Source organism: Ovis aries, chromosome 1 (genome assembly GCF_016772045.2).
Source record: "Ovis aries strain OAR_USU_Benz2616 breed Rambouillet chromosome 1, ARS-UI_Ramb_v3.0, whole genome shotgun sequence".
Taxonomy (NCBI): Eukaryota; Metazoa; Chordata; class Mammalia; order Artiodactyla; family Bovidae; genus Ovis; species Ovis aries.
In genome coordinates this window covers 87,049,737-87,077,108 of record NC_056054.1, presented here as the reverse complement: position 1 = coordinate 87,077,108, position 27,372 = coordinate 87,049,737, and the positions used below count along the sequence as shown (strand labels likewise).

Genomic DNA, 27,372 nt, shown 5'->3' with positions numbered 1-27,372 from the left:
TACTTAGCCCACGCATGGAAGAACCTATGCAATATAATGATTCTCAGGTTAGTGGGTCACCCCTATGGGAGGTATGGGATTTCATGATAGCAGAAGTCCTCCCTGCCTACCTGTCTTATTGTGGTTCCTTCTGTATGTCTTTTAGTTATAGAAGATCTTTCCTGGTAGGTCCCAGTATTTTTTGATTGATGCATCTTCTGCAGATAGTTGTGACTTTTGGTGTGCTCATGAGAGAAGGTGAGCTCAGAGTCTTAATACTACACCATCTTGGCTGCTCTCTTTTACTGGGCTTTTTTTTTTTTTTTCTGTCATACCGGTTTTCTCTTTAATCATATAATTCTTAAAGACTTTACAATTATTCTTACTGTTCTCCGTTTATTTAAACTGCAATAAATGACCAACTGGAGAACTGCTCAACAGGAAACTTCTCTAAAGATACTCCTTGTTCTGAGCTAAGACTTGAGGTTATGCCTCAGGTATTGAGGCAGTACTTTTGCAGTTTGCAGGTGTAGGCATCCTGATATAAAATGGCACTCCACCTTTTGACCGCACAGAGTGGCTATACTAGACCTGTCCATTTCAGGTCAAGTTATACAAGGGCCAGTTACAGCCTACTAAATGCTTAAGTTAATGAGACCTAATGGCTTTCCCCCAGACCTGTAGATTTTAAATCTTCTGCAATTTATTCTTTACCTCAAGTGGCTGAGATAACTATATCCAGACCTCGAAATCCATATAATGCCTGTATACTTTGCAGGGCTTAAACTAGAGATAATTCTTTTAAATTTCCAACTTTCATTAAATATTTAATGTGCCAGGCAGCAAAATAGATATAAGAGACATAAAGTCAAATAAGACATGGATTCTTTCCTCAGGGACTTTATGGTCAAGCTGGAGAGGAAAACAAGTAAAACACGACTGTAACACAGTAGGGGCAGACTTTACTGAGATATGTCTTAAGAATGCACATGAAGGGTATCTAGAGCAGGGTAAGCTTTCAGGAAATGGTGACAGAAGCGAATCCACCAGGATCCCGCACCATCAGCAGACTGCTCAGGCCCCTTCCCCAGCACCCGAGAGTCCCCTGAACCATGGCACAGAGTACTGCAAGCTGACAGGAGGCAGCCCATGAATGCTGAGTCAAAGAGGAAACCAGGCACAGAAGGGCCCTCCTTCTGTTAGAGACTTGATGCTAAAGGAACGGAGGTGCATGAAGTGGAGATAGAAATGAACAAGCAAGCCCCACCTCCTCTGCACACACATGCATGCCCATCCATGTGGCCCTGCAGTGGACAGCAGAAGAGAAAATGGACACCCCTGTACACCCAACACAGTCATTCACGACTCCAGGAAGCCAGGAGGGAATAAGACAAGACACAGCAGCTGTGAATAAGGGTTTCCTGGGGATCAGACAGGCGGGGCGGGAACCACACTGGGAAGCATGGTCTGCACACCAGGCCAGGTCTGGTCTTCAGGGCAGTGCTGGGAGCTCAGAGCAGAGCGCTATGGGCCAGGGGTCTGGATGGGTTCCTCCAGCAGAAGCAACCATGGAAGGGAACGACAGGCTGGGTGGCTTCAGTGCAGGAGGGATAATGTGGGGTGGGGGAGGAAATTTGCTCAAAAATTATGGGAAACTGAATCTTTAAAGTAGGGATGGAAAGGGGTGTGGGAGAGAGATAAGGGGGCCAAGAGAGCATCTAGAGTGAGCAGAAAGAGAAAGAAAAAGACAGAAGGTTCTGTGTGCAGGAAGGTGCATCTGGTCTCCAGGACACTGGCTCCTCATGTCCGTCTCCTAGTTGGAGGCACTACTTGTTGCCCCACACGGCAAGCTTTAGAAACATAGGGTTTGGGTGGAAGCGGCTAGACTTCATGTAGGCAGAGATCCTCTTCAGGTCCTGAGGGTGGGAAAAAGAAGGTCAGGCCTCAGGTCTGCTGCCCCAGTAGTGTTCATGGAGTTCTCCCTAGGTTTGGAACCTAGATATAGCCCTTCCATGTGGGGTCAAATATTGGGGGAAAAAAAAGTCCTTCTGGTGTCCCCAGCTCTGCAAAGTTAAGTTTTCCAATTTCCTGTAATTCAAGTGATATCTTGATAAGACATCACAAATGGAGACTCCACCCACTGCTGGGTGTTAGAGATGATGATACAGGTTTAGAATCGCTATGCCACTATCCTGCAAGATGGGATCTACTGTCACCATTTATCAGAAGGGAAACTAGCCACACAGAAGTTAAGGACCTCTGTCATGATCACACAATTCATAAATAATATGGCTAGAATGCAGCCTGCTCCCTCTTGCCCACTTTCTCTCCCCCTATTCTGCTGCACCCCCTTCCTCAAAGTTGAAAACAAAAAGAACCAGGAGGCTCACTCATCAACCAGTTAAACAAAGAATTAAGTCACTACTCAAGGAAGTCGCCCACCAACAGTGTGCCAGGAAGGCAATTCAGGATGGGGAGAAAAAAAAAAAGATGAAATATTCTGTGTTTTGGACACATGGTTCCTAGACTGTTAAGATGCATCTAAGGAAGAACTCTAATCACCCAAGATTTGCACATACACACACACCCAAGATCTTTTCATATATTAGAAAAGCACTAAAATCACTAACTAGAGATCCCTGGTTTTTGGTGATTAGCAGTAATCTTTTACCAAGATATATAGTTGATTATTCCTATTTCCCAGACCTCCTCCCCTGCCTCTTGAAAGCAGTTCCCCCAGAGCTATCTGAGAGGCTTTGTTCTAGGATATAGTTCTCAGTAAGGTCCCCAAATAAAAGGGAAACTCACTGCTTTGCATTATGTGGGTTTTACTTTCCAGTGGACAGTTTTGCTGACTGCCGGGGTCCAGCCCCCACAGGATCCAGGGGAATCCGAAGGAGAAACAGTGTTGGCAAAGTGATTTAGAGAGAGATAAGGAAAGAATGTTGCAGATAAGAAAATAGAGGAGAGAAAGAAAGAAAGAAAAACACAGGGGAACCAGGCTTTTGTGGAACTGATCCTGGTCCGTCATTTTATTTTTCAGGGAAGCTTTTATACCTTGACTTGTACATAGAGGGAAATGAAAGATGCAAAGTCTATACAGAGTCAGCCCAAACATTACATCTGTTTTGTCTTTATCAAAACCAGGATTTTTTCTGCATACCTTTGCCATAAACAATGTTGTATACATTCTGGCCTTGGAGGCCTGTGAACATTTTATGACCCTCTTTTGATAAAGGCTGCTCAACCAGAAAACTTATTTTCCCTTGAAGTGTTTTTTCTTTATATTTCTAAGCTATGTCAACCTCAGAAAATGCTAAACAGAGTTACATTTCTCATGGAGCAAAGGTGCAGTGAGTTACAAGAAAGAACCAATTAGCTCAAAGGTCTGATGTGGTTAATTTCAAGACTACACTTGTTTTTCTTACATTCCAACTATATTAACTAACGCACTCCCAGGTGCACAGTGGATAAGAGATATGGGAACTTAGCAACAAGCATTGGCCCAATAATGAAATCTTACATCCCATCACTACTCTAATAACTTATAACTCTTTGAAAGGCTCTTTGTTTTAGGCTTCCAGTGCCTCTCACAGTTGAGAGGCTGTGAACAATCATATGCGTAGCTGCAAGAGTCTGGATAAACCTGCCAAGCAAGCTAGAATGCTAACACAGGGGGTTTGATTTGAAATATTCCTCCCATGTCCAGAAGACTTATTAGTTAGAGCCCTAAGCTGATTTTCTCCAGAGAAAGGTGGTCGGGGATAGCCCCCTGTTAATGTCAGAAGAGTTGGTGAAAGTCATGAAATAATAAAACAGACAGATTCTGGTTTTGGGGTAGATGCTCGAGAAGGAGGGCCCCTCGAGGCCTGATCTCGCCTTTGCCGGTCAGGCCTCTTCCTCATGACCTTTGCCATGGGCAGGATCTCCCGTGCTGGCTCCCGGCAGCTGACCACAGAGGGGCCCAGAGGAGACTCCATCCCCTCAACAAAACTTTACAAGGATCTGGAGCCTTGCTAGCTACCAGCAGGGCCCCTTGTGCTGGTCCACTTCTCTACATGTGCGTACAAATTTGGGTGAATCTCTCATGATGATTTATCATCTTGGTTGATGATCCTGAATTTTATTCAGTGGTAGATGAAAAGGTAACTCACTTCTCAGTTCAGGGATACTGAGAAAGTACCCAGTGGAGAGACCCTGGGAAGTTTCAGGCTGGGTGAAGAGGTCAAGGGCTGATTGCTGTCTTTCCTTGAACTGACAGCTTTAACACCGTTGTCTGGAATATACTGTACTGTCCCCCCTAAATTATGATAGATTCTCCCACCTCCGAGAAGGTGACTGAGTGCCAAGCTTTCTTCCTGGCCTTGGAAGTGGTCAAACAAGAGATGGCAAGAGTGAACATTGACATTCTAGGAATCAGCAAACTAAAATGGACTGGAATGGGTGAATTTAACTCAGATGACCATTGTATCTACTACTGCAGGCAGGAATCCCTCAGAAGAAATGGAGTAGCCATCATGGTCAACAAATGAGTCCGAAATGCAGTGCTTGGATGCAGTCTCAAAAATGACAGAATGATCTCTGTTCGTTTCCAAGGCAAACCATTCAATATCACAGTAATCCAAGTCTATGCCCCAACCAGTAACACTGAAGAAGCTGAAGTTGAACGGTTCTATGAAGACCTACAAGACCTTTTAGAACTAACACCCAAAAAAGATGTCCTTCTCATTATAGGGGACTGGAATGCAAAAGTAGGAAGTCAAGAAACACCTGGAGTAACAGGCAAATTTGGCCTTGGAATGCGGAATGAAGCAGGGCAAAGACTAATTGAGTTTTGCCAGGAAAATGCACAGGTCATAGCAAACACCCTCTTCCAACAATGCAAGAGAAGACTCTACACATGAACATCACCAGATGGTCAACACCGAAATCAGATTGATTATATTCTTTGCAGCCAAAGATGGAGAAGCTCTATACAGTCAACAAAAACAAGACCAGGAGCTGACTGTGGCTCAGATCATGAACTCCTTATTACCAAATTCAGACTCAAATTGAAAAAAGTAGGGAAAACCACTAGACCATTCAGCTATGACTTAAATCAAATCACTTAGGATTATACAGTGGAAGTGAGAAATAGATTTAAGGGCCTAGATCTGATCGATAGAGTGCCTGATGAACTATGGAATGAGGTTCATGACATTGTATAGGAGACAGGGATCAAGACCATCCCCATGGAAAAGAAATGCAAAAAAGCAAAATGGCTGTCTGGGGAGGCCTTACAAATAGCTGTGAAAAGAAAAGATGCCAAAAGCAAAGGAGAAAAGGAAAGATATAAGCATCTGAATGCAGAGTTCCAAAGAATAGCAAGGAGATAAGAAAGCCTTCTTCAGCGATCAGTGCAAAGAAATAGAGGAAAAGAACAGAATGGGAAAGACTAGAGGTCTCTTCAAGAAAATTAGAGATAGCAAGGGAACATTTCATGCAAAGATGGGCTCGATAAAGGACAGAAATGGTCTGGACCTAACAGAAGCAGAAGATATTAAGAAGAGGTGGCAAGAATACACAGAAGAACTGTACAAAAAAAGATCTTCATGACCCAGATAATCACGATGGTGTGATCACTAATCTAGAGCCAGACATTCTGGAATGTGAAGTCAAGTGGGCCTTAGAAAGCATCACTATGAACAAAGCTAGTGAAGGTGATGGAATTCCAGTTAAGCTATTTCAAATCCTGGAAGATGATGCTGTGAAAGTGCTGCACTCAATATGCCAGCACATTTGGAAAACTCAGCAGTGGCCACAGGACTGGAAAAGGTCAGTTTTCATTCCAATCCCAAAGAAAGGCAATGCCAAAGAATGTTCAAACTACCCCACTATTGCACTCATCTCACATACTAGTAAACTAATGCTCAAAATTCTCCAAGCCAGGCTTCAGCAATACGTGAACCGTAAACTTCCTGATGTTCAAGCTGGCTTTAGAAAAGGCAGAGGAACCAGAGATCAAATTGCCAACATCCACTGGATCATGGAAAAAGCAAGAGAGTTCCAGAAAAACATCTATTTCTGCTTTATTGACTATGCCAAAGCCTTTGACTGTGTGGATCACAATAAACTGTGGAAAATTCTGAGAGACATGGGAATACCAGACCACCTGACCTGCCTCTTGAGAAATCTGTATGCAGGTCAGGAAGCAACAGTTAGAACTGGACATGGAATAACAGACTGGTTCCAAATAGGAAAAGGAGTGCGTCAAGGCTGTATATTGTCACCCTGCTTATTTAACTTCTATGCAGAGTACATCATGAGAAACGCTGGACTGGAAGAAACACAAGCTGGAATCAAGATTGCCGGGAGAAATATCAATCACCTCAGATATGCAGATGACACCACCCTTATGGCAGAAAGTGAAGAGGAACTCAAAAGCCTCTTGATGAAAGTGAAAGAGGAGAGTGAAAAAGTTGGCTTAAAGCTCAACATTCAGAAAACGAAGATCATGGCATCCGGTCCCATCACTTCATGGGAAATCGATGGGAAAACAGTGGAAACAGTGTCAGACTTTATTTTTGGGGGCTCCAAAATCACTGCAGATGGTGATTGCAGCCATGAAATTAAAAGACGCTTACTCCTTGGAAGAAACGTTATGACCAACCTAGATAGCATATTCAAAAGCAGAGACATTACTTTGCTGACTAAGGTCTGTCTCGTCAAGGCTATGGTTTTTCCTGTGGTCATGTATGGATGTGAGATTTGGACTGTGAAGAAGGCTGAGCACCGAAGAATTGATGCTTTTGAACTGTAGTGTTGGAGAAGACTCTTGAGAGTCCCTTGGATTGCAAGGAGATCCAACCAGTCCATTCTAAAGGAGATCAGCCCTGGGATTTCTTTGGAAGGAATGATGCTAAAGCTGAAACTCCAGTACTTTGGCCGCCTCATGCGAAGAGTTGACTCACTGGAAAAGACTTTGATGCTGGGAGGGATTGGGGGCAGGAGGAGAAGGGGACGACCGAGGATGAGATGGCTGGATGGCATCACTGACTCAATGGACATGAATCTGAGTGAACTCCGGGAGTTGGTGATGGACAGGGAGGCCTGGCGTGCTGCGATTCATGGGGTCGCAAAGAGTCGGACTCAACTGAGCAACTGAACTGAACAGAACCATTTGAGAGCTCTTAGCTCCATAGATAAGGAACAGAGCTTTTCCTGGCCACGTATGGCTTTCTCAGGCAATTGAGAAGCTTGCAGCAGAGGTGGAGACCAGTCCTCATACCACACAACAGTCTTGTAGGGAAACCCACTCTTTAAAGAAACTTGCCTGTCTAGGGAACACACACAAAAAGTTTGGCAATCCTGGGTTCCCAGTGCTCACCATGGTTTTAGACTGTCAAAGAGAAAACCTGAGACACGTAAAAAATCTAAAATGACTACAGGGTGACAACTAGGAGAGTTAAGCTCATAAACTGCAGAAGGGCCCCCCACATACAGTTACAAATAGCAATTTATCCTAACAGACTCTGAAATGGAAAAGCTTTCTAGACAAAAGAAAGAAGATTGGTTAGCAATGACAGATTGCTAACCAATGACTAACATCACAGTCAGTTTTAGGTACATTACATATGGAGCTTATACTTGCAAATACTTAATTGGGATAAAGGGCTTCCCTGGTAGCTGAGACAGTGAAGAGTCTGCCTGCAATGCAGGAGACCTGGGTTCAATATCTGGTTTGGAAAGATCCCCTGGAGAAGGACATGGCAACCCACTCCAGTATTCTTGCCTGGAGAATTCCATGGACAGAACAGCCTGGAGGGCTACCATCCATGGGGTCACAAAGAGTCAGACATGACTGAGCTATTAACACTTTCACTTTACTTAATTTGGGACATTATACCAAAGGAAATCTCAACCTAAAAATCACCAAAATAGGGTTCTTTTGCCCTTTCAAGATTGAGGGCTTTTTGTTTTTTCCATGAACACCAGCTAGAGAAAGCAGACTATAAGATCTGCTGAATGGAAGACCTCTTTCGATTGGTATTTAGAAGATTTTAAGAGAGGAAATGAGTTAGTAACTTCTTACGGAAAACTGACAAAAGATTGCTTGAAATTGTATCAGAATTTTTAAAAGACTCCTGAATTTGCTTGGCCCTGCTCTCCACTGCTCCTCCCTGCTCCTCTAAGCATCTCTTTCAGTGTTCTCCGACATGGTGTTCAACTCTCTCTGAACTTCCTTTTTGTAACACCAAAATTGATTCCCATGAAAGCAACAATAATTCAGAAGGCTTGGTAAAGTTGTAATTATTTTGGCCAAAAAAGTTTTAAACACCCTCCCCCCCCCTTTTTTTTTTTTTTTCAAAATTCTGACAATAAGAAAACCAAAGCCCTTCTAGGAGGAACTTGAATCATTTCCCTGTGCCTTTGAGATACAAATGGTCTACCTAATCTTGGGCACCTTCTACTTTGTTTCGAGAGCTTGGTCAACCATCAGATAAGTACACATATAATGCATATTTGGCAACCAGTCAAGTAGAATGGGATTCTGAGCAGTCTCTGTCCAGCTAGGCCCGGTTTAGGGAAATGTGTTGTATGGAGTTCCAGTCTGTAAAGGGCCTTTACTGTCTCAACCTACTTTGTATCTGCCTATACAACAAGACCTTTATTTTCTTAGCTTATATTAGGGAGTAAACTTTCTGGGTCTTGTGAAGGCTGCATAATTGCTCTCTTTTGTGAGAATGCCTCTTGCATCTTAGTGGTATAAGTTACTATTGGGATATCCTAAAAGATGCTTATTCCTTGGAAGAAAAGTTATGACCAACCTAGACAGCATATTAAAAAGCAGAGACATTACTTTGCCAACAAAGGTCCATCTAGTGAAGGCTATGGTTTTCTCAATAGTCATGTATGGATGTGAGACTTGGACTATAAAGAAAGCTGAGTGCCAAAGAATTGATGCTTTTGAACTATAGTGTTCAAAAGGAGGAGAGAACTCTTGAGAGTCCCTTGGACTGCAAGGAGATCCAACCAGTCCATCTGAGAGGAAATCAGTCCTGAATATTCATTGGAAGGACTAATATTGAAGCTGAAAGTCCAATACTTTGGTCACCTGATGCGAAGAACTGACTCATTTGAAAAGACCCTGATGCTGGGAAAGATTGAAGGCGGGAGAAGAAGGGGACGACAGAGGATGAGATGGTTGGATGGTATCACCAACTCAATGACATTAGTTTGAGTAAACTCGGAGTTGGTGATGGAAAGGGAGGCCTGGCATGCTGTAGTTCATGGGGTCAAAAAGAGTCAGACACGACTGAGCAACTGATCCTAAAAAGTGAGACTTTAAATTGAAAAAAATTCTAAGTCATTAAACTTTTAGAGAGCTTATATTGTAAACAGCTGTTTTACTGGTAATACCTATGGAAGCGAGTGGAAGTCGCTCAGTCGTAGCCAATTCTTTGTGACCCCTTAGACTATACAGTCCATGGAATTCTCCAGAATACAGAGTGGGTAGCCTCTCCATTCTCCAGGGGATTTCCCAACCCAGGGATTGAACCCAGGTCTCCCACATCACAGGTGGATTCTTTACCAGCTGAGCTATAAGGGAAGTCTAATACCTATGGACAGACCAAGTTAAAAGGTGGATACAAAGAAATGTAACAGCTAACCTTAAGGACTCACTTAGTTTAAAATAAACAAACAGGGTTGGTGGTCTCAGCTTCCTCCCAATGGGTCTTACAGATGCTAATAAAAACAATATGATAACTAATGGTAATTAGGTTAATTAACAAGAAAATAAATAAAAGCTGAGGGTAATTCATTTCTTCCTAACAATATGGAAATTTTAAAGGGACTGGTCTCAGCAGCATGAAAATCTTTAGATGATCATTGAGAAGTGGGATAAATAAAACAGACTTTGATGGGATTCAAACCAAGGTTTTGATACAACACTACCTAATGTTCTGTGGGCCAAAGGAACCCTGCACTGGTCACCTCAACATTAAAGGACCTCAGACAAGGCCACTCTATTTATCCCAGTTAAGAAAAATTTTTGTCTGTAAGAGAAAAAAATTACACTGACCAAATTACCAGACAAACAATTGCTTGGGCAAGAGGCCAATTAAAGTCCCTTGGTTCAACACTTCACTGGGTATCCCAAAGCCTTTTATACAGAAATGAGTAAAATGGCTGGGGGATAAAAAGGAAAGTTTCTGGGACTCCTTGTAAGACCAAGACTTGTTAATAGGGTCCTAAGGAGGTCTATGGTTTAAAGTCTAAGTAAGAGTTGGAAGGACTGGGATGAAAATTTATAAAAACTTACTGTGGTTGAATGGCTTCCCTGGTGGCTCAGAGGTTAAAGTGTCTGCCTGCAACGCGGGAGACCTGGGTTCAGTCCCTGGGTCGGGAAGATCTCCTGGGGAAGGGAATGGCAACCCACTCCAGTATTCTTGCCTGGAGAATCCCATGGACGGAGGAGCCTGGTGGGCTACAGTCCATGGGGTTGCAAAGAGTCGGACACGACTGAGCGACTTCACTTTCACTTTCAGTGTGGTTGAATGGACTTTATATAAGATGGTTATATCTATTTCATCCAGTTATATTATAGGAATGTACAATATATTTCACTGAGGAATGCTTCCCATGCTTGGACAGGGCATATAAATCTACCCCTCAGACAATGTTAGTTAAACATCACAAGGAAACCTACAGGATTACATGAACCCACAGAGTATGAGGGCTTCACTGCCAGCTCAGATGCTAAAGAATCCACCTGTAATGTAGGAGACTTGGATTTGATCCCTGGATTGGGAAAATCCCCTGGAGAAGGGAGAAGGGAATGGCTACTCATTCCAGTATTCTTGGACCTCTCTCGTGGCTCAGACAGTAAAGAATCCGCCTGCAATGCAGGAGATCCATGTTCAATCCTTGGGCCAGGAAGATCCCCAGAGAAGGGTATGGCAACCTACTGCAGTATTCTTGCCTAGAGAATTCCATGGAAAGAGGAGCCTGGCGAGCTACAGTCCACGGGGTCGAAAAGAGTCGAACACGACTGAGCAACTAACATTTCACTTCACTTTCACTTCACTTCTTCACAGAGTATGCAGTAAAAACTGAGGCCAATATTTAATTAAATGATAGAGTGGGGTTTCTGCTTGTTTATTTTTCCTCCAGGGCTACAGCGTGTCTTGACATGTTTCTCCTTTAGGTTTATCCTGCCTGAGACGCTCCACATTTTCTGGACTTGTAAGACTGTTTCCTTCCCCATGTTAGGGAATTTTCAGCTATTATCTCATCAGATATTTCCCCCAGTCCTTTCTCTCTCTTCTCCTCTGGGAAGCATATAATGCGAACGTTGGTATGTTTGATATTGTCTCAGAGATCACATAGACTGTCCTCAACGTCTTTTCACTCTGTTTTCTTTATTATGTTCCACAAACTCACTTATCCATTCTTTCTGCCTCATTTATTCTACTATTGATTCCTTCTAGCGTATTTTTTCATTTCAGTTATCATATTGTTCATCTTTGTCTGTTCTTTAGATCATCTACTCTTTAGCAAACGTTTCTTTTATAATACCTTCTTGGTTTGTGTCGCTGTTCTTTTCCAAGATCTTGGACCATATTTACTGCCATTACTCTGAATTCTTTTCTGAGTAGACTGCCTACCTCCACTTCACTTAGTTGTTCTTCTGGGGTTTTATCTTGTTCCTTTGTCTGGGGCATACTCCCCTGCCATCTTATTTTGCCTAACTTTCTGTGACTGCAATTTCCATTCCACGAGCTGCAGGCCTGTAGTTATTCTTGTTTCTGCTGTCTGCTCCCTGGTGGATGAGGCCGGTCAAAGAGGCTTGTGTAAGCTTTCTGGTGGGGGGGACTGGTTCCTGCCCAGTGGTGGGTGGAGCTGGGTCTTATCCCTCTGGTGGGCAGGGCCTTGTCAAGGGGTGTTTGTTGGTTTAATTAATACAGACATGTCAACTTTACTACACCTAGGTTTGGTGGTGGTGGTTTAGTCACTAAGTCATGTCTGACCCTTGCAACCCCATGGACTGTAGCCCACCAGGCTTCTCTGTCCATGGGATTTTCCAGGCAAGAATACTGGAGTGGATTGCCATTTCCTTCTCCAGGAGATCTTCCCAACCCAGGAATCAAACTCAGGTCTCCTGCAATGCAGGCAGATTCTTTATCAACTGAGCTATGAGGGAAGCCTGCACCTAGGTTTACTAAAAGCCAAATAAGGTCATATAATCTCTTTTAAAATTTTCATCAGCAAGAAAAATAGCTTGTGAGGATGGCTGACTTGGTCTGATTTCTCATGGAACTTTCATGGGTAATCTAAATAACAAGTGAAGTAAAAAGATGATAAGTGGGGTAAGACCTTTAAAGTGAACTCTTTAAGAATACTTATGATTTATGGTATATCTACTTAAAAATAGTTTCTCCAGATCTTTGATAACTTGAAACTTTGAAGCTTTACTACATTAAGTTAAATGATGGAAATTTATTAAAAAGCTAGGTCATTCTCAAGCAAAATAAAATACAGAAACATTACAGACGCTTCCTCATGGAGGGCACAAACAAATCCTTGTGCACACCAGGAGTCAGGAGAAAGGAGCAGAGACTCCCCGCAAGAGACTGAGTCAGACTTGTCCTGAGGGTCCAGTGGAGGCCTGGGTGGACAGTTTGGCCACAGGCCAAACAACAGGGAGGGAACACAGCCCTGCCCATCAACAGAAAATGGGATTAAAGATTTACTGAGCATGGCCCCACCCAGCAGAACAAGGCCCAGTTTGCCCAACAGTCAGTCTCTCCCATCAGGAAGACTTCCTAAGCCTCTTATCCCTATTCATCAGAGGGCAGACAGAATGAAAACCACAATCACAGAAAAATAACCAAATGGATCACACTGACCACAGCCTTGTCTAATTCTGAGAAAACAGAATTCAAGGACTCTGGATAGAAGCCCTGACTTTGTCTTGTGGCTTCAGGGCCTGAAGGTTTAAGCCCAAGGGCATCCCATACTGTGCAGTGGAGCAGAGACCTACCCATACTCTCTGAGGTGGTATGAAAAGGCAAAACAGTATGACACTGAAAGATGAACTCCCCGGGTCGGTAGGTGCCCTATATGCTCCTGGAGAAGAGTGGAGAAATAACTCCAGAAAGAATGAAGAGACGGAGCCAAAACGAAAACAACACCCTGTTGTGGATGTGACTGGTAATGGAAGTAAATGCTGATGCTATAAAGAACAATATTGCATACAAACCTAGGATGTTAGGTCCATGAATCAAGATAAATTGGAAGTGGTTAAACAGGAGATGGCAAAAGTGAACATCAACATTTTAGGAATCAATGAACTAAAATGGACTGGAATGGGTGAATTTAATTCAGATGACTATTATATCTACTATCATGAGCAAGAATCCCTTAGAAGAAATGGAGTAGCCCTCATAGTCAACAAAAAAGTCTGAAATGCAGTACTTGGGTGCAGTCTAAAAAATGACAGAATGATCTCTGTTCATTTCCAAGGCAAAGATTTCAGTAACACAGTAATCCAAGCCTATGCCCCAACTGCTAATGCCAAAGAAGCTGAATGATTCTATGATGACCTACAAGACCTTCTAGAACTAATACCAAAAAAAGATGTCCTTTTTATCATAGGGGACAGAACGCAAAAGTAGGAAGTCAAGAGATACCTGGAGTAACAAGCAAGTTTGGTTTTGGAGAACAAAATGAAGCAGGGCAAATGCTAACAGTGTTTTGCCAAGAGACCACACTGGTCATAGCAAACACCCTCTTCCAACAACACAAGAGACAACTCTACACATGGACATCACCATGTGGTCTATACCGAAATCAGATTGATTTTATCCTTTGCAGCCAAAGATGAAGAAGCTCTATACAGTCAGCAAAAACAAGACTGGAAGCTGACTGTGGCTCAGATCATGAACTCGTTATTGCAAAATTAAGACTTAATTTGAAGAAAGTAGAGGAAACCACTAGACCATTCAGGTATCCACACAAAGGCTTTGGTGTAGTCAATAAAGCAGAAGTAGATGTTTTTCTGGAACTCTCTTGCTTTTTCTATGATCCAGAGGATGTTGGCAATTTGATCTCTGGTTCCTCTGCCTTTTCTAAATCTAGCTTCAACATCTGGAAGTTCTCAGTTCATGTACTGATGAAGCCTCGTTTGGAGAATTTTGAGCATTACTTTGCTAGTGTGTGTGTGTGTTAGTTGCTCAGTCATGTCTGACTCTTTGCAATCCCATGGACTGTGGCCCATGAGGGTCCTCAGTCCATGGGATCCTCCAGGCAAGAATACTGGAGTGAGTTGCCATTCCTTTCTCCAGGGGTGAGATGAGTGCAATTGTGTGGTAGTTTGAACATTCTTTGGCATTGCCTTTCTCTGGAATTAGAATGAAAACTGACCTTTTCCAGTCCTGCGGCCACTGCTGAGTTTTCCAAATTTGCTGGCATATTGAGTGCAACACTTTTACAGCATCATCTTTTAGGACTTGAAATAGCTCAGCTGGAATTCCATCACCTCCACTAGCTTTGTTTGTAGTGATGCTTCCTAGAGCACACTTGACTTCGGACTCCAGGATGTCTGGCTCTAGGTGAGTGATCTTCATGCTCTCTAACATCAGGAACAAGACAAGGATGCCCACTCTCACTACTTTTATTCAATATAGTTTTGAAAGTACTAGCCACAAGCAATCAGACAATAAATAAAAGGAATCCAAATTGGAAAGGAAGAAGTAAAACCGTCACTGTTACTATACATAGAAAATCCTACAGATGCTATCAGAAAACTAGTAGAGCTCATCAACGAAGTCAATGAAGTTGCAGGATACAAAATTAATAAACAGAAATCTCTTGCATTCCTATACACTAACAAGAAACTATCAGAAAGAGAATAAGGAAACAACCCTTTTTGCCATCACATCGAAAAGAATATAAAAAATATCTAGGATAAATCTATCCAAAGAGGCCAAACACATGGACTTGGAAAGCTATCGGATACTGATGAAAGAAATCAAAGATGATACAAACAGATGGAAAAATATACCATGTTCTTGGATTGAAAAAATCAATATTGTCAAAATGACCATATTACTCAAGGCAATCTACAGAGTCAATGCAACCTCTATCAAATTACCAATGGCATTTTTCATAGAACTAGAGCAAAAAAAAACCTTTAAATTTGTATGGAGACACAAAAGACCCCAAATAGCCAAAAGAATCTTGAGAAAGAAAAATGGAGCTAGAGAAATCAGGTTCCCTGACTTCAGACCATACTACAAAGCTATAGTCATCAAAACAGTATGGTACTGACACAAAAGTAGAACTATAGATCACTAGAACAGGATAGAAAACCCAGAAATAAACAGGATAGAAAACCCAGAAATAAACCCACACACCTATGATCAATTAACATATCAATTAACGATCAATTAACAAAGGAAACAAGACTACACGATGTTGGAAAGACAGTCTCTTCAACAAATGGTGCTGGAAAAACTGGGCAGCTACATGTAAAAAAATGAAATTAGATCATTCTGTAATACCATACACAAAAATACTCAAAATAGAACCAAAGACCTAAATGTGAGACTGGACACTATAAAACTCCTACAGGAAAACATAGGCAGAACACTCTGACATAAACTGCAGCAACATTTTTTTTATCTGACTCTCAGAATAATGGAAATAAAAACAAAAAATAAACAAACGAGACCACTGCAAACTTGCACAGCAAAGGAAACAATAAACAAAATGAAAAGACAACCCACAGATTGGGAGAAAAATTTGTGAATGATGTGACCTGACAAAGGATTAGTCTCCAAATTTTATAAACAGTGCATGATGCTTAACAGCATCAAAACAAACAACTCAGTCAACAAATGGGCAGAGGACCTAAATAGACATTTCTCCAAAGAAGATGCACAGATGCCCAAGAGGCACGCGAAAAACTATTCAAGAAATGAAAATCAAAACTACAATGAGATATCACCTCACGCCAGTCAGAATGGCTATCATTAAAAAATCCAAACAATAAATGCTAGAGAGGGTGTGCAGAAAAGAGACTCCTCCTATACTGTTGGTGGGAATGTAAACTGGTACAGCTATTCTGGAGAACAGTATGCAGGTAACTTAAAAAGTAAAAATAGAGCTACTATATGACCCTGCAATCCCATTCCTGGGCATATATCCAGAAATAAACTTGATCTGTAGGGATTCATGCACACCAATATTCACTGCAGCACTGTCTACAATAGCCAAGACGTGGAAGCAACCTAAATGTCCACTGACAGATGAATAAGAAGACAAGGTACATACATACAGTGGAATATTCAGCCACTAAAAAGAATGAAATAATGCTATTTGCAACAACATGGATGGACCTAGAGAGTGTCATACTGAGTGAAGTAAGTCAGACAGAGAAGGAGAAATAGCGTATGACATCTGTTATATGTGGAATCTGAAAAGAAATGATACGAATAAAATTACTTATGAAACAGAAAGAGACTCAGAGACTTAGAGAATGAACTTAGGTTGCCAAGGAGAAGGACGGGGGGATGGGAAAGTTAGGGAATTTGGGGTGGACATGTACACACTGCTATATTTAAAATGCATAGCCAATAAGGATCTACTATATAGCACATGGAACTCTACTCAACGTTATATGGCAGCGTAGAGAGGGGAGTTTGGGGGAGAATGGATACATACATATGTATGGCTGAGTCCCTTTGCTATTCACTTGAAACGATCATGGCACTGTTAATCAGCTATACCCCAATATAAAATAAAAGGTTTTTTAAAAATGGGCAGAAGACTTAGACATTTCCAAAGAATACATACAGATGACCAACAGGAACATGAAAATATGTTCAATATTGCTAATCATTAGAGAAATGCAAATCTAAACTATAATGATACATCACCTCACACAAGTCAGAATGCCCATCATCAAAAGGTCTATAAATTGTAAATAATAATAGAGGATGGAGAAAGGAGAACCCTCCTACAGTGGGGTGGGGATATGAAATGTTGCAGATGCTATGGAGAACAGCATTGAAGTTCCTTAAAACACAAAAAATAGAGTTGCCATATGATCCAGCAATCCCACTCCTGGCATGGATCCAAGGAAAATTCTAATTCAAAAAGATACATGCACCCCTATGTTCACAGCAGCATGATTTACAATACCCAAGACATGGAACCAACCTAAGTATTCATCAACACATAAACGGATAAAGAAGATGTGGCGGATGTGTGTGTATATATGTATACATACACACAACGGAATACTACTCAGGGGTAGAAAAGAATGAAATAATGCCATTTGCAGCAACATGGATGGACCTAGAGATAATAATACTAAGTGAAATAAGTCAGACAGAGAAAGACAAATGTCATATGTATCACTTATATATGGAATCTAACATTATGATGACAATGAACTTATTCACATAATGGAAACAGACTCACAGACATAGAAAATAAATTTATGGTTACCAAAGGGGAAAGAGGGGGAATAAATTAGGAGCGTGCCACTAACAGATACACACTACCATATATAAAGTGAACAACAGGGAACTACTGAATATCACCGGGGACTATATTTAATATCTTGTAACAAACTATGATGGAAAAGAATATGAAAAAGTGTACATATATACATTCTGAATTATATATAACTGAAACGCTTTGCAGTACACTTGAAACAGTACAACACTTGAATCAAACATACTTCAATTTAAAAATAAAATGGAAATGTACTTTGTTAAGGGAAAATAAAGTGATTTTGTGCTAAAGCTGATTATTTCTCTTTTTTTTCTGTTTTTTAAAAAAAGGTTAGTTATTTCTAAATGGGAAAGAAAATGAGGGACAAACTAATATGGATATAGAAAGTTGTAAAAGGCTTGTGAGAAAGAAAGGATAACTTTAGAAAGGAATTCTATGTGTGGTCCAGTCTGGCTAAGATTAGAATGAGTTTAACTAAGTAAATAAAGTTCAGTATTAAATGTCCGGTGGTGCAAAAGTGGAATCTGATTTTTCTTTCCATTGAGAGGACAAAGTTTTCTTGAAATATTGATCTTTTGTAAAACGTTTCTTTACCTCTTAAGTGATCTATTATAATTTCATATATTTAGACTTTAAAATCCTTTACTGTCTCTTTAGTTAAGTGAATAAGTATTTACTGGGACCTATGATCCTATTTTATCAAGTGCTATAAAAACTTGATATCTTTGATAAACCTTCCCCAAGTCAAATTCTAAATGAAGTTCTTTTGACATCTAACTCACTTTGGAATGCTTCAGCTGCTGTTGCTAAGTTGCTTCAGTTTTGTCCGACTTAGTGCAACCCCATAGACGGCAGCCCACCAGGCTCCCCCGTCCCTGGGATTCTCCAGGCAAGAACACTAGAGTGGGTTGCCATTTCCTTCTCCAATGCATGAAAGTGAAAAGTGAAAGTGAAGTCACTTAGTCGTGTCCAGCTCAGCGACCCCACGGACTGCAGCCTGCCAGGCTCCTCCATCCGTGGGATTTTCCAGGCAGAGTACTAGAGTGGGGTGCCATTGCCTTCTCAGAGGGCCCTAAAATAACTCAGAGAGATGCTAATTAAACTTTGAGGTATGTTAAGTAACATGGGAAATGTTGTCAAATGAGTTATAATGAACACTTTTAGATTATACTCTATAGGTAATTATTATTGTATAAAATTACTAAAAGTATTCTGGCATCTTATGTGTCATAATTCTAGTTATTGTATTAAAATTTTGTATGCCACAGAAATAACCAAATTTCACTGACAGTTATATTGTAATCAGATCATTTGTCTTTTGACATTTATTGTTTTACTTTGATTCTTTTTAAAAGAATGTAGATCTTGAAGATTCATAAAAAGGACCTTTTTACAAATACACATTTCTGGTAACTTTTATCTTTTTTTTTTTTTTTTCTGGTAACTTTTAAATGAGCCCACTGAACTGAGTGAAAAATTTACAAAACTGTAAATGGAAAACCTGATGGCTTCATAAAACTACTAACAAAAAAAAGTCAAGGTCAACAAGATTTAATTCCATGGCACTGAATGAAGTGAATTTATAATTTTATGGCTGTTTGAAATATTGCTGGCTTTTAATCTTTGTTCTCCAGATATGAGGAAACATTTCCTCTTATGCCTACTAACTTGAAGCAAGTTGATAAAGTATTTTGCAAACAAAGATGGAGCATTTATCTTTTTCTTTCTTTCTAATCCCTCCATCATTTGGCCTCTCCAACTGGCCCCTCTCTGGACTTGATGGCTTCTCGTGATCTAGACCGCAACCAGTTATATTAATCATTGTTTTAATTTATTCTCTGTTTGTTGTTTTCAAACTATTCATGCTTTGTTTCCTTCGTTGTACTATGACCTTAAAAATGTTACTAGGTATGTTACTTATACCTTAATTATTTTATAAGATTATTGTTTCTTGCATTACCTTCTGTGCAGCCAGGTCTCTGATAAAATTAATGATGGTAAACCTCTATAATCACATATATACCTACCTCCACATTGGTTTTTCAGGTGGCCCTAGTGGTAAAGAACTGGCCTGCCAGTGCAGGAGACATAAGAGATGTAGGTTCGATCCCTCAGTTGGGAAGATCTCCTGGAGGAGGGCTTCACAGCCCACTCCAGTATTCTTGCCTGTATAATCCCCATGGACAGAGAAGCCTAGCAGACTACTGTCCATGGGCTCACAAAGAGTCAGACATGACTGAAGCGACTTAGCACACACACAGCTCTATATAAAATTAAATTGTAATGGTGCAACTCTAGATATGGGAAGAAGTGACAAAGGGAAACATATTCTGGGTCATAATAGACTAGTTAGTAAGACAGATGATCCAGAGAAGTTTTAGTATATTAACAGTGTCCAGATATAGCATAGCAATGACCTATCAATGAAGTCCTTGTCTGACCTAGAAATGAGCCTTCCTAGCACGATGGGACAAATTGGTGATGAAATTTGCCTCCCAAACCTTGGTCAAATGTATGGCCTAGAGAAGCTGTAAACAAAAAGAACAGAGTCTCACTCACTACCTGGTTAAGGAAAGGACTAAGCTACAACCCACCGCAATCACTCACAGACTGTGTGCCTCAAGGGGAGTTCAAGATGGAGAAAACCAGGATGAAACATTCTTTGTTTTGGACACAGGGTCCCCTAGAGAGTTGGGTTGCATCTTGAATGAAGAATTACACAGACCCGAGATTCACCCATCTTCCTACACATAGAAAAGCATTAAGATCATTAACGTGAGATGTTGGTTTTTTGATGATTAGCAGCAATCTTTTACCAACATGTATATTTGACGATGTCATGAAAAAAATGCACAACCTAAAAGTTGAGAATTATACTGTAATTCTCTGAGGACTTCAGAGCAGTCCCTTCGAGCTATTTGAGAGGCTGCTTCCTGGGCTTGAAGAGGTAAGGAAGGAGCCAGGATATATAGGAGTTTTGTAACAAAACCAAGTAGTTGGAATATCAAAAGATTACTGTTAATTAAAGAAAAGCAGACATCTCAAGTTAATGAATTTAGCACTGTTCTGTGTATAGGAAGCTACAAAAGTCTGGGCTCACTGACATCGTTACTTTGATACGTGCCTCCGCTATCTGAGGCCAGTATCCTGTGTTTTCCCATCCTGAGTCTCTGCTGTACACTGCTGGGTGCGGCTGCAGTGGCTGATGGCTAGGTGGTGGGTATTGGGTTTCCATCCTGAATTCCCTCAGGGCCCACCACAGGGGACAACTATAATGCAATGGCTTGATGGTTGCAACAACCTTTGTTTACTGCCTTTGGCAGGCAAACTTTTCATTCTCAACTATATGTATTTTCAAGGTGAAAATGTATATATCTGCTGTCTTCTACCTTACCTCTTCATAGCAGTTACTCAGAGCTCTCTGAGAGGCTGTCACACAGGATACAAGTCCTCAGTAAGACCCCCAAATAAGACTGAAACTCACTACATTTACATTGTAGTTTTTTATTGTCTCCTCCCCCACTCCCCAGGGGACATCTCCCTACAGAACAACTTCTCATTCTGCAGAACAATTCTCTTTGTCAGAAGGAAGCTCTTGGCTTCCCAGGGCTTGACCACAGGTGGACCCCAAGCACAACAAAGGGGCTTAGAGAGTAGATAAACAGATTGAAAGAGACACCAGATCTCACCTTTCAACATGGATGAAAGGTGATTGGAGGTGTGGAGCAGCAAGACTAGGCCAGACCACACTCTATTCCACTTAAAGGACACAGACCAACTGCCTGGCCTAGGCCCTGAACCCATTCTCACTGAGCCCCAACCTTCCTCATCCTGCTGCAGCCAACCAGGCAGTGAGGTGCTCAGGCGCACCTGTGCACCATCTCCCCAAACAAACAGTGCCCGAGAGTTCCCAGGACTCCAAAGACCATGCCTGTACCGCACAGTGCAGGCCCCAACAGGCCGCATACTGGAGCCCACATCTGTCCCACATCCTCCCTGCTGGGCAGTCATCCCGGTTCTTGCAAAAATCTCAGGTCATAAAGCCTTGGACCAAAACCAGAGCTGAAGAGAACTGGCTGAGGAAGCAGATTTCATGATGGGCCTGGGAATACAAAACAAAATTGTAGGCTGAAAAACATACTGGACTAGAGCTTCAAATTCCCAAATCCATCATAAAGAGATTTCTTACTCTCCAGTTGGTAGACTGAGGGTGAATGATGAGCTGGGAGGTACAGTCAGACCATGCTCCTCTAGAAACAAGGTGGCTCCATGCACACTACACAGCTCAGAGTTCCTATAGTTCTCCAGCTGCACTGAGCCCCAGAGGCTAGGTGACAGGACCATGTGACGTCAGCATTCCCCTATGCCTGACGTAATGCCTCATAGAGGGAAGAGGATCAGATCAGTGAATGTAACTTAAAATGAGGTACCACCCATCTCTGAGATGGAATCTTGGGTAAGCGGAAGGAAGAAAGAAGGAAGACATGGAGGGAAGGAAGGTGCCCATCATAAGAGGCGTCCTTATAAAATCTTCCAAAGAAGTCACCTACATTTGGAAGAAAATCCCAGCACCAATTACATCCCTGGAAATCTCAGTACAACCCCAGAGAGGGAGCCAATAGCCAGAGAGCCTTCTGGAGAGCAGGAGAAAATATTGTTTGTGTTTTTATTACTTCATATCAACCCTATTGTGTCTCAACTCTACACATGCCAGCTGCATGCAAACTCCTGAAGATTCTGCTTCATTCACACTTTCCAGAGCTGTGAACCCAGTCAACAAAAGAACCTGAGCTTTTTTTCATTTTCATACAAGAAGCAGAGAGCCCCTGACTGCTGCCCGTAGAAGCCAGACACTCTGACTGGGAGCCCAGCACAGTCTGTACTGGTTGTGTGACCGTCAGAAATTACTTATCCTTTCAGCTTAATTCCTTATCGGTAAAATGGAGAGGATAATCATTCTACCATGTAGGAATGTTATAAAGGTTAAATCTGACACAATGTATGTCAGCTGCTGAGCAGAGATCCTGGAATAAACCAAGTTCTCAATAAATTCTATTTCTCATTGTAGTTCCAACTAGGAAAGCATCAGAAAGTAGAGGGAAGAGAAGAGAGATATAAATAGTAGGAGGACCAGGGGAATCACCTCAAAACGGGTAATGAAGTCTTTCAAGTTTGGAAATTCATCCAGACATGTGGGTTCAAATATGCGGTGCCGGTCAAGGACATCATAAGCCAGGAAATCCACATAGGTGAGCTGCAGAAAGACAAGGCATGAATGCGCACCAAACTCTGAGTAAGAAACAATACCAGCTCTCCCTCCTCTGAAGCCATCCCACTGACCTTGTCCCCTGCGAACCAAGGCCTCTTCGCCAGAAAATCTGAGAAGAGCTTCATCTTTTCAGGGATCTCCTTCAAGAAACCAGGCTTCAGTTTCTCCTAGACAAAAACCAGCTGTCACCACCCTCAGACACAGACTCCCTGGCAGAGAGGAGGCCTCCCAGGGCTGTGTCTGATCCCAGCTGCGGGTGAGCAGCAACGTCCCCTGACTGCACCTGGGTTTGTGCCCACACTGCAATTCAACCCACGTGTGTTCACTAAACTCCTATGAGTATCACCTCCCATCTGTGAGAGGCAATGGGAAAGCAAAGGGCAAAACCACGCTCTCCCTAAACGTGTCGCCACTCAGCTCCAGACTTCCCTGGGTCAGACCAGCAGTGCTCTGAGACCTGGTGGAGCTCGGTCCTCAGACCTCAGGCTGATCAACACTAAAATGACTAGGAAAGAAGTCCTACATTCAGTGTGGGTGACAAGAATGGTATGGACGCCTGAGCAGTTTCTGGACAGTTGGGGACAATTTGACAGCCTGAAAGAAAGAAGGCAGAGGAACAAAGTCTGGCCCTGGGCTGCCTACAAGACACACATCCTGAGCAGAGATGCCAGGAAGGAGGACCTGGTATAATGAGGTAAATACCATCGAGGAACTGAATTTCCACCCAGGGGAGGCTGGACTGTTCCTAAGATTGGTGGGAATTAGAGTTTGCATTTTATGTTCTAGGGGTTCTGATAGTCACTCTGGAGACTCTGTAGGGACAAGCTTGGTGGATCAGTAGCACCAAATGGTTCAAATGGCAAAAGGACCAGTGTACCTGGGACCCTGTCTTGCATTTAAACTCTGTGCAACCCAGCCCAGTGGGAGGGGACTCACAAAGTCAGGGCTATAACAGATCCTGGCCATGTGCAAGCGGACGTCCATCGTCTGATTCTCCAAAATGTCCACACGGATCTTCTCCTCCTCTGTCTCCCCGCCTGTGGCCACACAACAGAGACTCACCCTCAGCGTCCCACTCCAGCCCAGCCCAGGGGAGTAGGCATGTATTCTCCAGCCCCACTTACACATGTTGTGCTTGCGAGCTATGTAGCGAAGGATGGCGTTGCTCTGGGTGAGCTTGTGAGCTCCATCAATTAAGTAGGGCAACTGGAAGAACAACATGGCCTTTGTTGTGCAACAGACAGGAGTCTGTGTTTGGAACACCAGACTCCCCTGCACCCCCTCCTTTGACCAAGTGTAGAGATGAAACCTGGCACTCGCAGAGCCTGGCTCATGGTAGACACTAAATAATATGCTGTAAAATCGAGGGATAAGCTGGGACACAGAGCATCATAAAAGGGCAGGGGAGAGAACCAGAAAACTGAGGGACAGCGCAGAAGGTGCCAGATTCCGAAACCTCTAAGCCAGGAAAGGAGATGGATGGAGACACTGTCCACTTCTTCCCACAGACCCCAGCCCCTGCACCTACATTGGGGAAGTCCAGGCCCAGCTTGAATTTTTCACTCAGCCACTGGCTTCTGTCATAGTCAGGGGCTGTGAAAAAGAACACACAGTGAAACAAATTTCCCGAGTAGAGCCCTCCTTCCCAGGGGACCCACCGAGGAGTCAGAGGCAAAACTCCCTGAACTGGTAGATGTGGATTCAGAATCACCAATCTCACATGGAGCTTTGGGGGAAAGCAGACTTCCAAGGATTTGGAACCTACCTGAGTGAGGCTTACAGAAAGTGTGTGCAACACTAACAGGAGCCCATGACTGATACAGAGCCAGCTATGGGCTCTCATGTCCTTCCTTGGAGGCCAGCTGCACCCTCAAAGAGTTTGGGAAGGGGCAGGCCTCTGCTCCAGCTGGTGGAGGGCAACAGAGGCAACAGGGACAAGGATATGAGTGGCTTGGCACCAAATCAACATGACTTGGCCAGAAGTCCGGACATGAAAAGGATGCTATTACCATCCCCCATCGTGTACTTCTTCTCCTCATAGTTTGAGTCTGTGTACTCCAGGAGCAGGCGGATGGCATGGGCCAGCTGGGAGAGATGCCAGGACAGAGGGCAGTTGTCAGGTCTTGACTGCCAAACTCTCACTGCTGCAAGTCGCTTCCACACTCCCAACACTCTCCCTTCACCACCACCCCCAACCCTGCATGGGCGCCCCCCACCCACCCACCCACACAGACACATGCCAACACCCAGCTAAGATGGTGGGGCTAAGGAAAGGGGCTCTGCTACAGCAAGCCCTGTGGAAGCTTCTGGCTGAACCAGTCCCACTGCCCGGGATTTCCCCACCCGCCTCCGTCTTCCCAGCCCTTGTGGATCCCCGCTCACCCCACGGATGTCCCAGTAACCCAGGATCATGGGCATGGTGCAGGTTATGATGCTCAGAGTGCAGAAGCTCCAGGACAGCTGGACTTGAAACTTCTCCTGTGACCCGGGGGTCAAGGCGGGCCTGGCAGCACCAGCCCCTCTTTTCGGTCCCACCCCCAGCACAGACCCTGACTCAGCCCCGGACAGGCAGAGCAAGGACTATTCCTGTCTCTTAGCAGAAGGAATTGGAAGCCAAGCTCTGGGCCCCAGACGACTAGGGCCGCCTGGGTCGAGCTCACCAGGCTCCTGCCTCCAGTCAGCCCTTGACTATTCAGGGGAGCCGGCAGTGCCCTCGGGGAAACAAGCCTGAATCTTAACGAGAGCGAGGCTCCTCCCTCTCCACTCCCCTCTCTGGCTCAGCTCAGCCTTGACTCTGGGCTGCAGAGTTCCTGCAGGCTCTGGGCAGCTCTGACTGCCAGGAGACTAGGAGTCACGCGCCTGAAATGGAGACATTAAATCGGTCCCTGGGGACATTCCTGGTCATCCAGTGGCTAGGATTTCCCACTGCAAGTGCAGGGGAATGAGGTTGGACCCCTGGTCAGGGAACTAGATCACACAAGCCACAGCTGAGAGTTTCTGTGTGGCTGTCCAACAGCCTGCATGTCTCAACAAAGATCTGAGAGCACCAGTGCCTCAACTAAGAACTGGCAAGCCCAAATTAATAAATATTTTAAAAACTGGCTCCTACTAGGGGAAGATCAAGACTCCAGGCCATCCTAACACTCCCCCATGATTTACTAATATAACCCATGATAGCTGCAGTCTTCCAGAACAGAATATCACTGTAATAGGAAGAGGTGAAAGTGAAAGCTGCTCAGTCATGTCCGACTCTTTGCGACTCCATGGACTACAGTCCATGGAATTCTCCAGGCCAGAATACTGGAGTGGGTAGCCTCTCCCTTCTCCAGGGGATCTTCCCAACCCAGGGATTGAACCCAGGTTTCCTGCATTGTAGGTGGATTCTTTACCAACTGAGCCACAAGGGAAACCCAAGAATATTGGAGTGGGTAGCCTATCCCTTCTCCAGGGGATCTTCCCGCCCCAGGAATCAAACTGGGGGTCTCCTGCATTGCAGGCAGATTCTTTACCAACTGAGCTATCAGGGAAGCCCAAGGTATCTCAGGGAAGCCCAAGATAGGAAGAGGTGAAGAGGCAGAAGGAAATGTGGTCTCTGTGTCTTCCTTTCAGGGACTACGGATGTCCCTGCCCTCCTAATGTGCCTAAAAGTAATGATACAACATAAATTAATCAAGTAGTTTATAGCCTCACTTGTGAATCTAAATCCAGATTCACTCAGAGCAGAGAGGGTACCCAAGTGCAGCTTCAGAGATGTCCTGACAAACAGCCCCATGTCCCTCACATTGATTGGACTGTTATGGGGAGTCTGGTGGGAATGTGACCCAGGGGAGAAGACCTGTCCTCTGTGTAGATGGTTAGAGAGGGTGGCCAGAGGCGGGTGGCAGCCTGGACGACTCCACACAGGACGAGTCAGAGTGGCCCAGACACCCTTGGCTGCCTAGATCCACAGATTCCAGGCCCTATCCCACCTCCTGACCCATTGGGATTTTAGGAGAGTGATCTGTGCCTTAAAAAAAATTATATTGAAGTATAGTTGATTTACAATCTTGTGTTAGTTTCAGGTGTACAACAAAGTGATTCAGTGATATATATATATATATATTCACTCTTTTTCAGATTCTCTTCTCATATAGGTTATCACAGAATATTGAGTAGAGTTCCCTGTGCTGTACCCTAGGTCCCTTCTGGTTACCTGTCTTATTTATTGTAGTGTGTGGGCTCAGTGTTCCGTGAAGTCACTCTGCGATCCGTGACCTGTGGTACAACATGCACAAGAATAATGTCCTACTTGCCAACTTTCCTTTTTGCAGGCAGAAGTTTATTTCAAAATTAGGAGAATAGGACATAGGGTGGACTATGACTTCTTTTCTTTATTGAAAGGATATTACAAGGTAACAGCTGTAGGAAACAGATGAGAGCAACATTAAAAAAATGAATTTTGTAAGTTGAAATACAAAGTTGGTACACGATTTAAAAAAATATGTTTAAAAATAGGTAACACTTTGTTAGGATAGAAAGGTCTGGACCAGTGTTGAATAAAGATTCAAATAACTAAGATACGGTGTGGAGTGGGGCTCCAATCCCTGTTAAATCAGACTCAGAGTCTGCTCATCTCTGCT

General features: G+C 43.2%; 1 protein-coding gene across 2 annotated transcripts; it reads right to left on the bottom strand.

The window, feature by feature from the left end:
• Positions 1 to 863: 863 nt before the first annotated feature.
• Positions 864 to 25,447, bottom strand: LOC101108705 (glutathione S-transferase Mu 1-like). Of its 2 annotated transcripts, none has more exons than XM_004002295.5 (8): positions 25,136 to 25,447; positions 24,763 to 24,838; positions 24,282 to 24,346; positions 23,878 to 23,959; positions 23,690 to 23,790; positions 22,825 to 22,920; positions 22,628 to 22,738; positions 864 to 1,895 (listed from the first exon to the last, which is right to left on the bottom strand). In XM_004002295.5, exons 1-8 carry the CDS (start codon positions 25,169 to 25,171, stop codon positions 1,806 to 1,808), a joined length of 657 nt encoding a protein of 218 aa, XP_004002344.3. In that variant the 5' UTR covers positions 25,172 to 25,447; the 3' UTR covers positions 864 to 1,805. The 2 variants fall into 2 exon arrangements, with proteins under 2 accessions (XP_004002344.3, XP_012033469.1); XM_012178079.5 differs by lacking the exon at positions 864 to 1,895 and adding an exon at positions 20,973 to 21,586.
• Between the last annotated feature and the right edge of the window lie 1,925 nt (positions 25,448 to 27,372).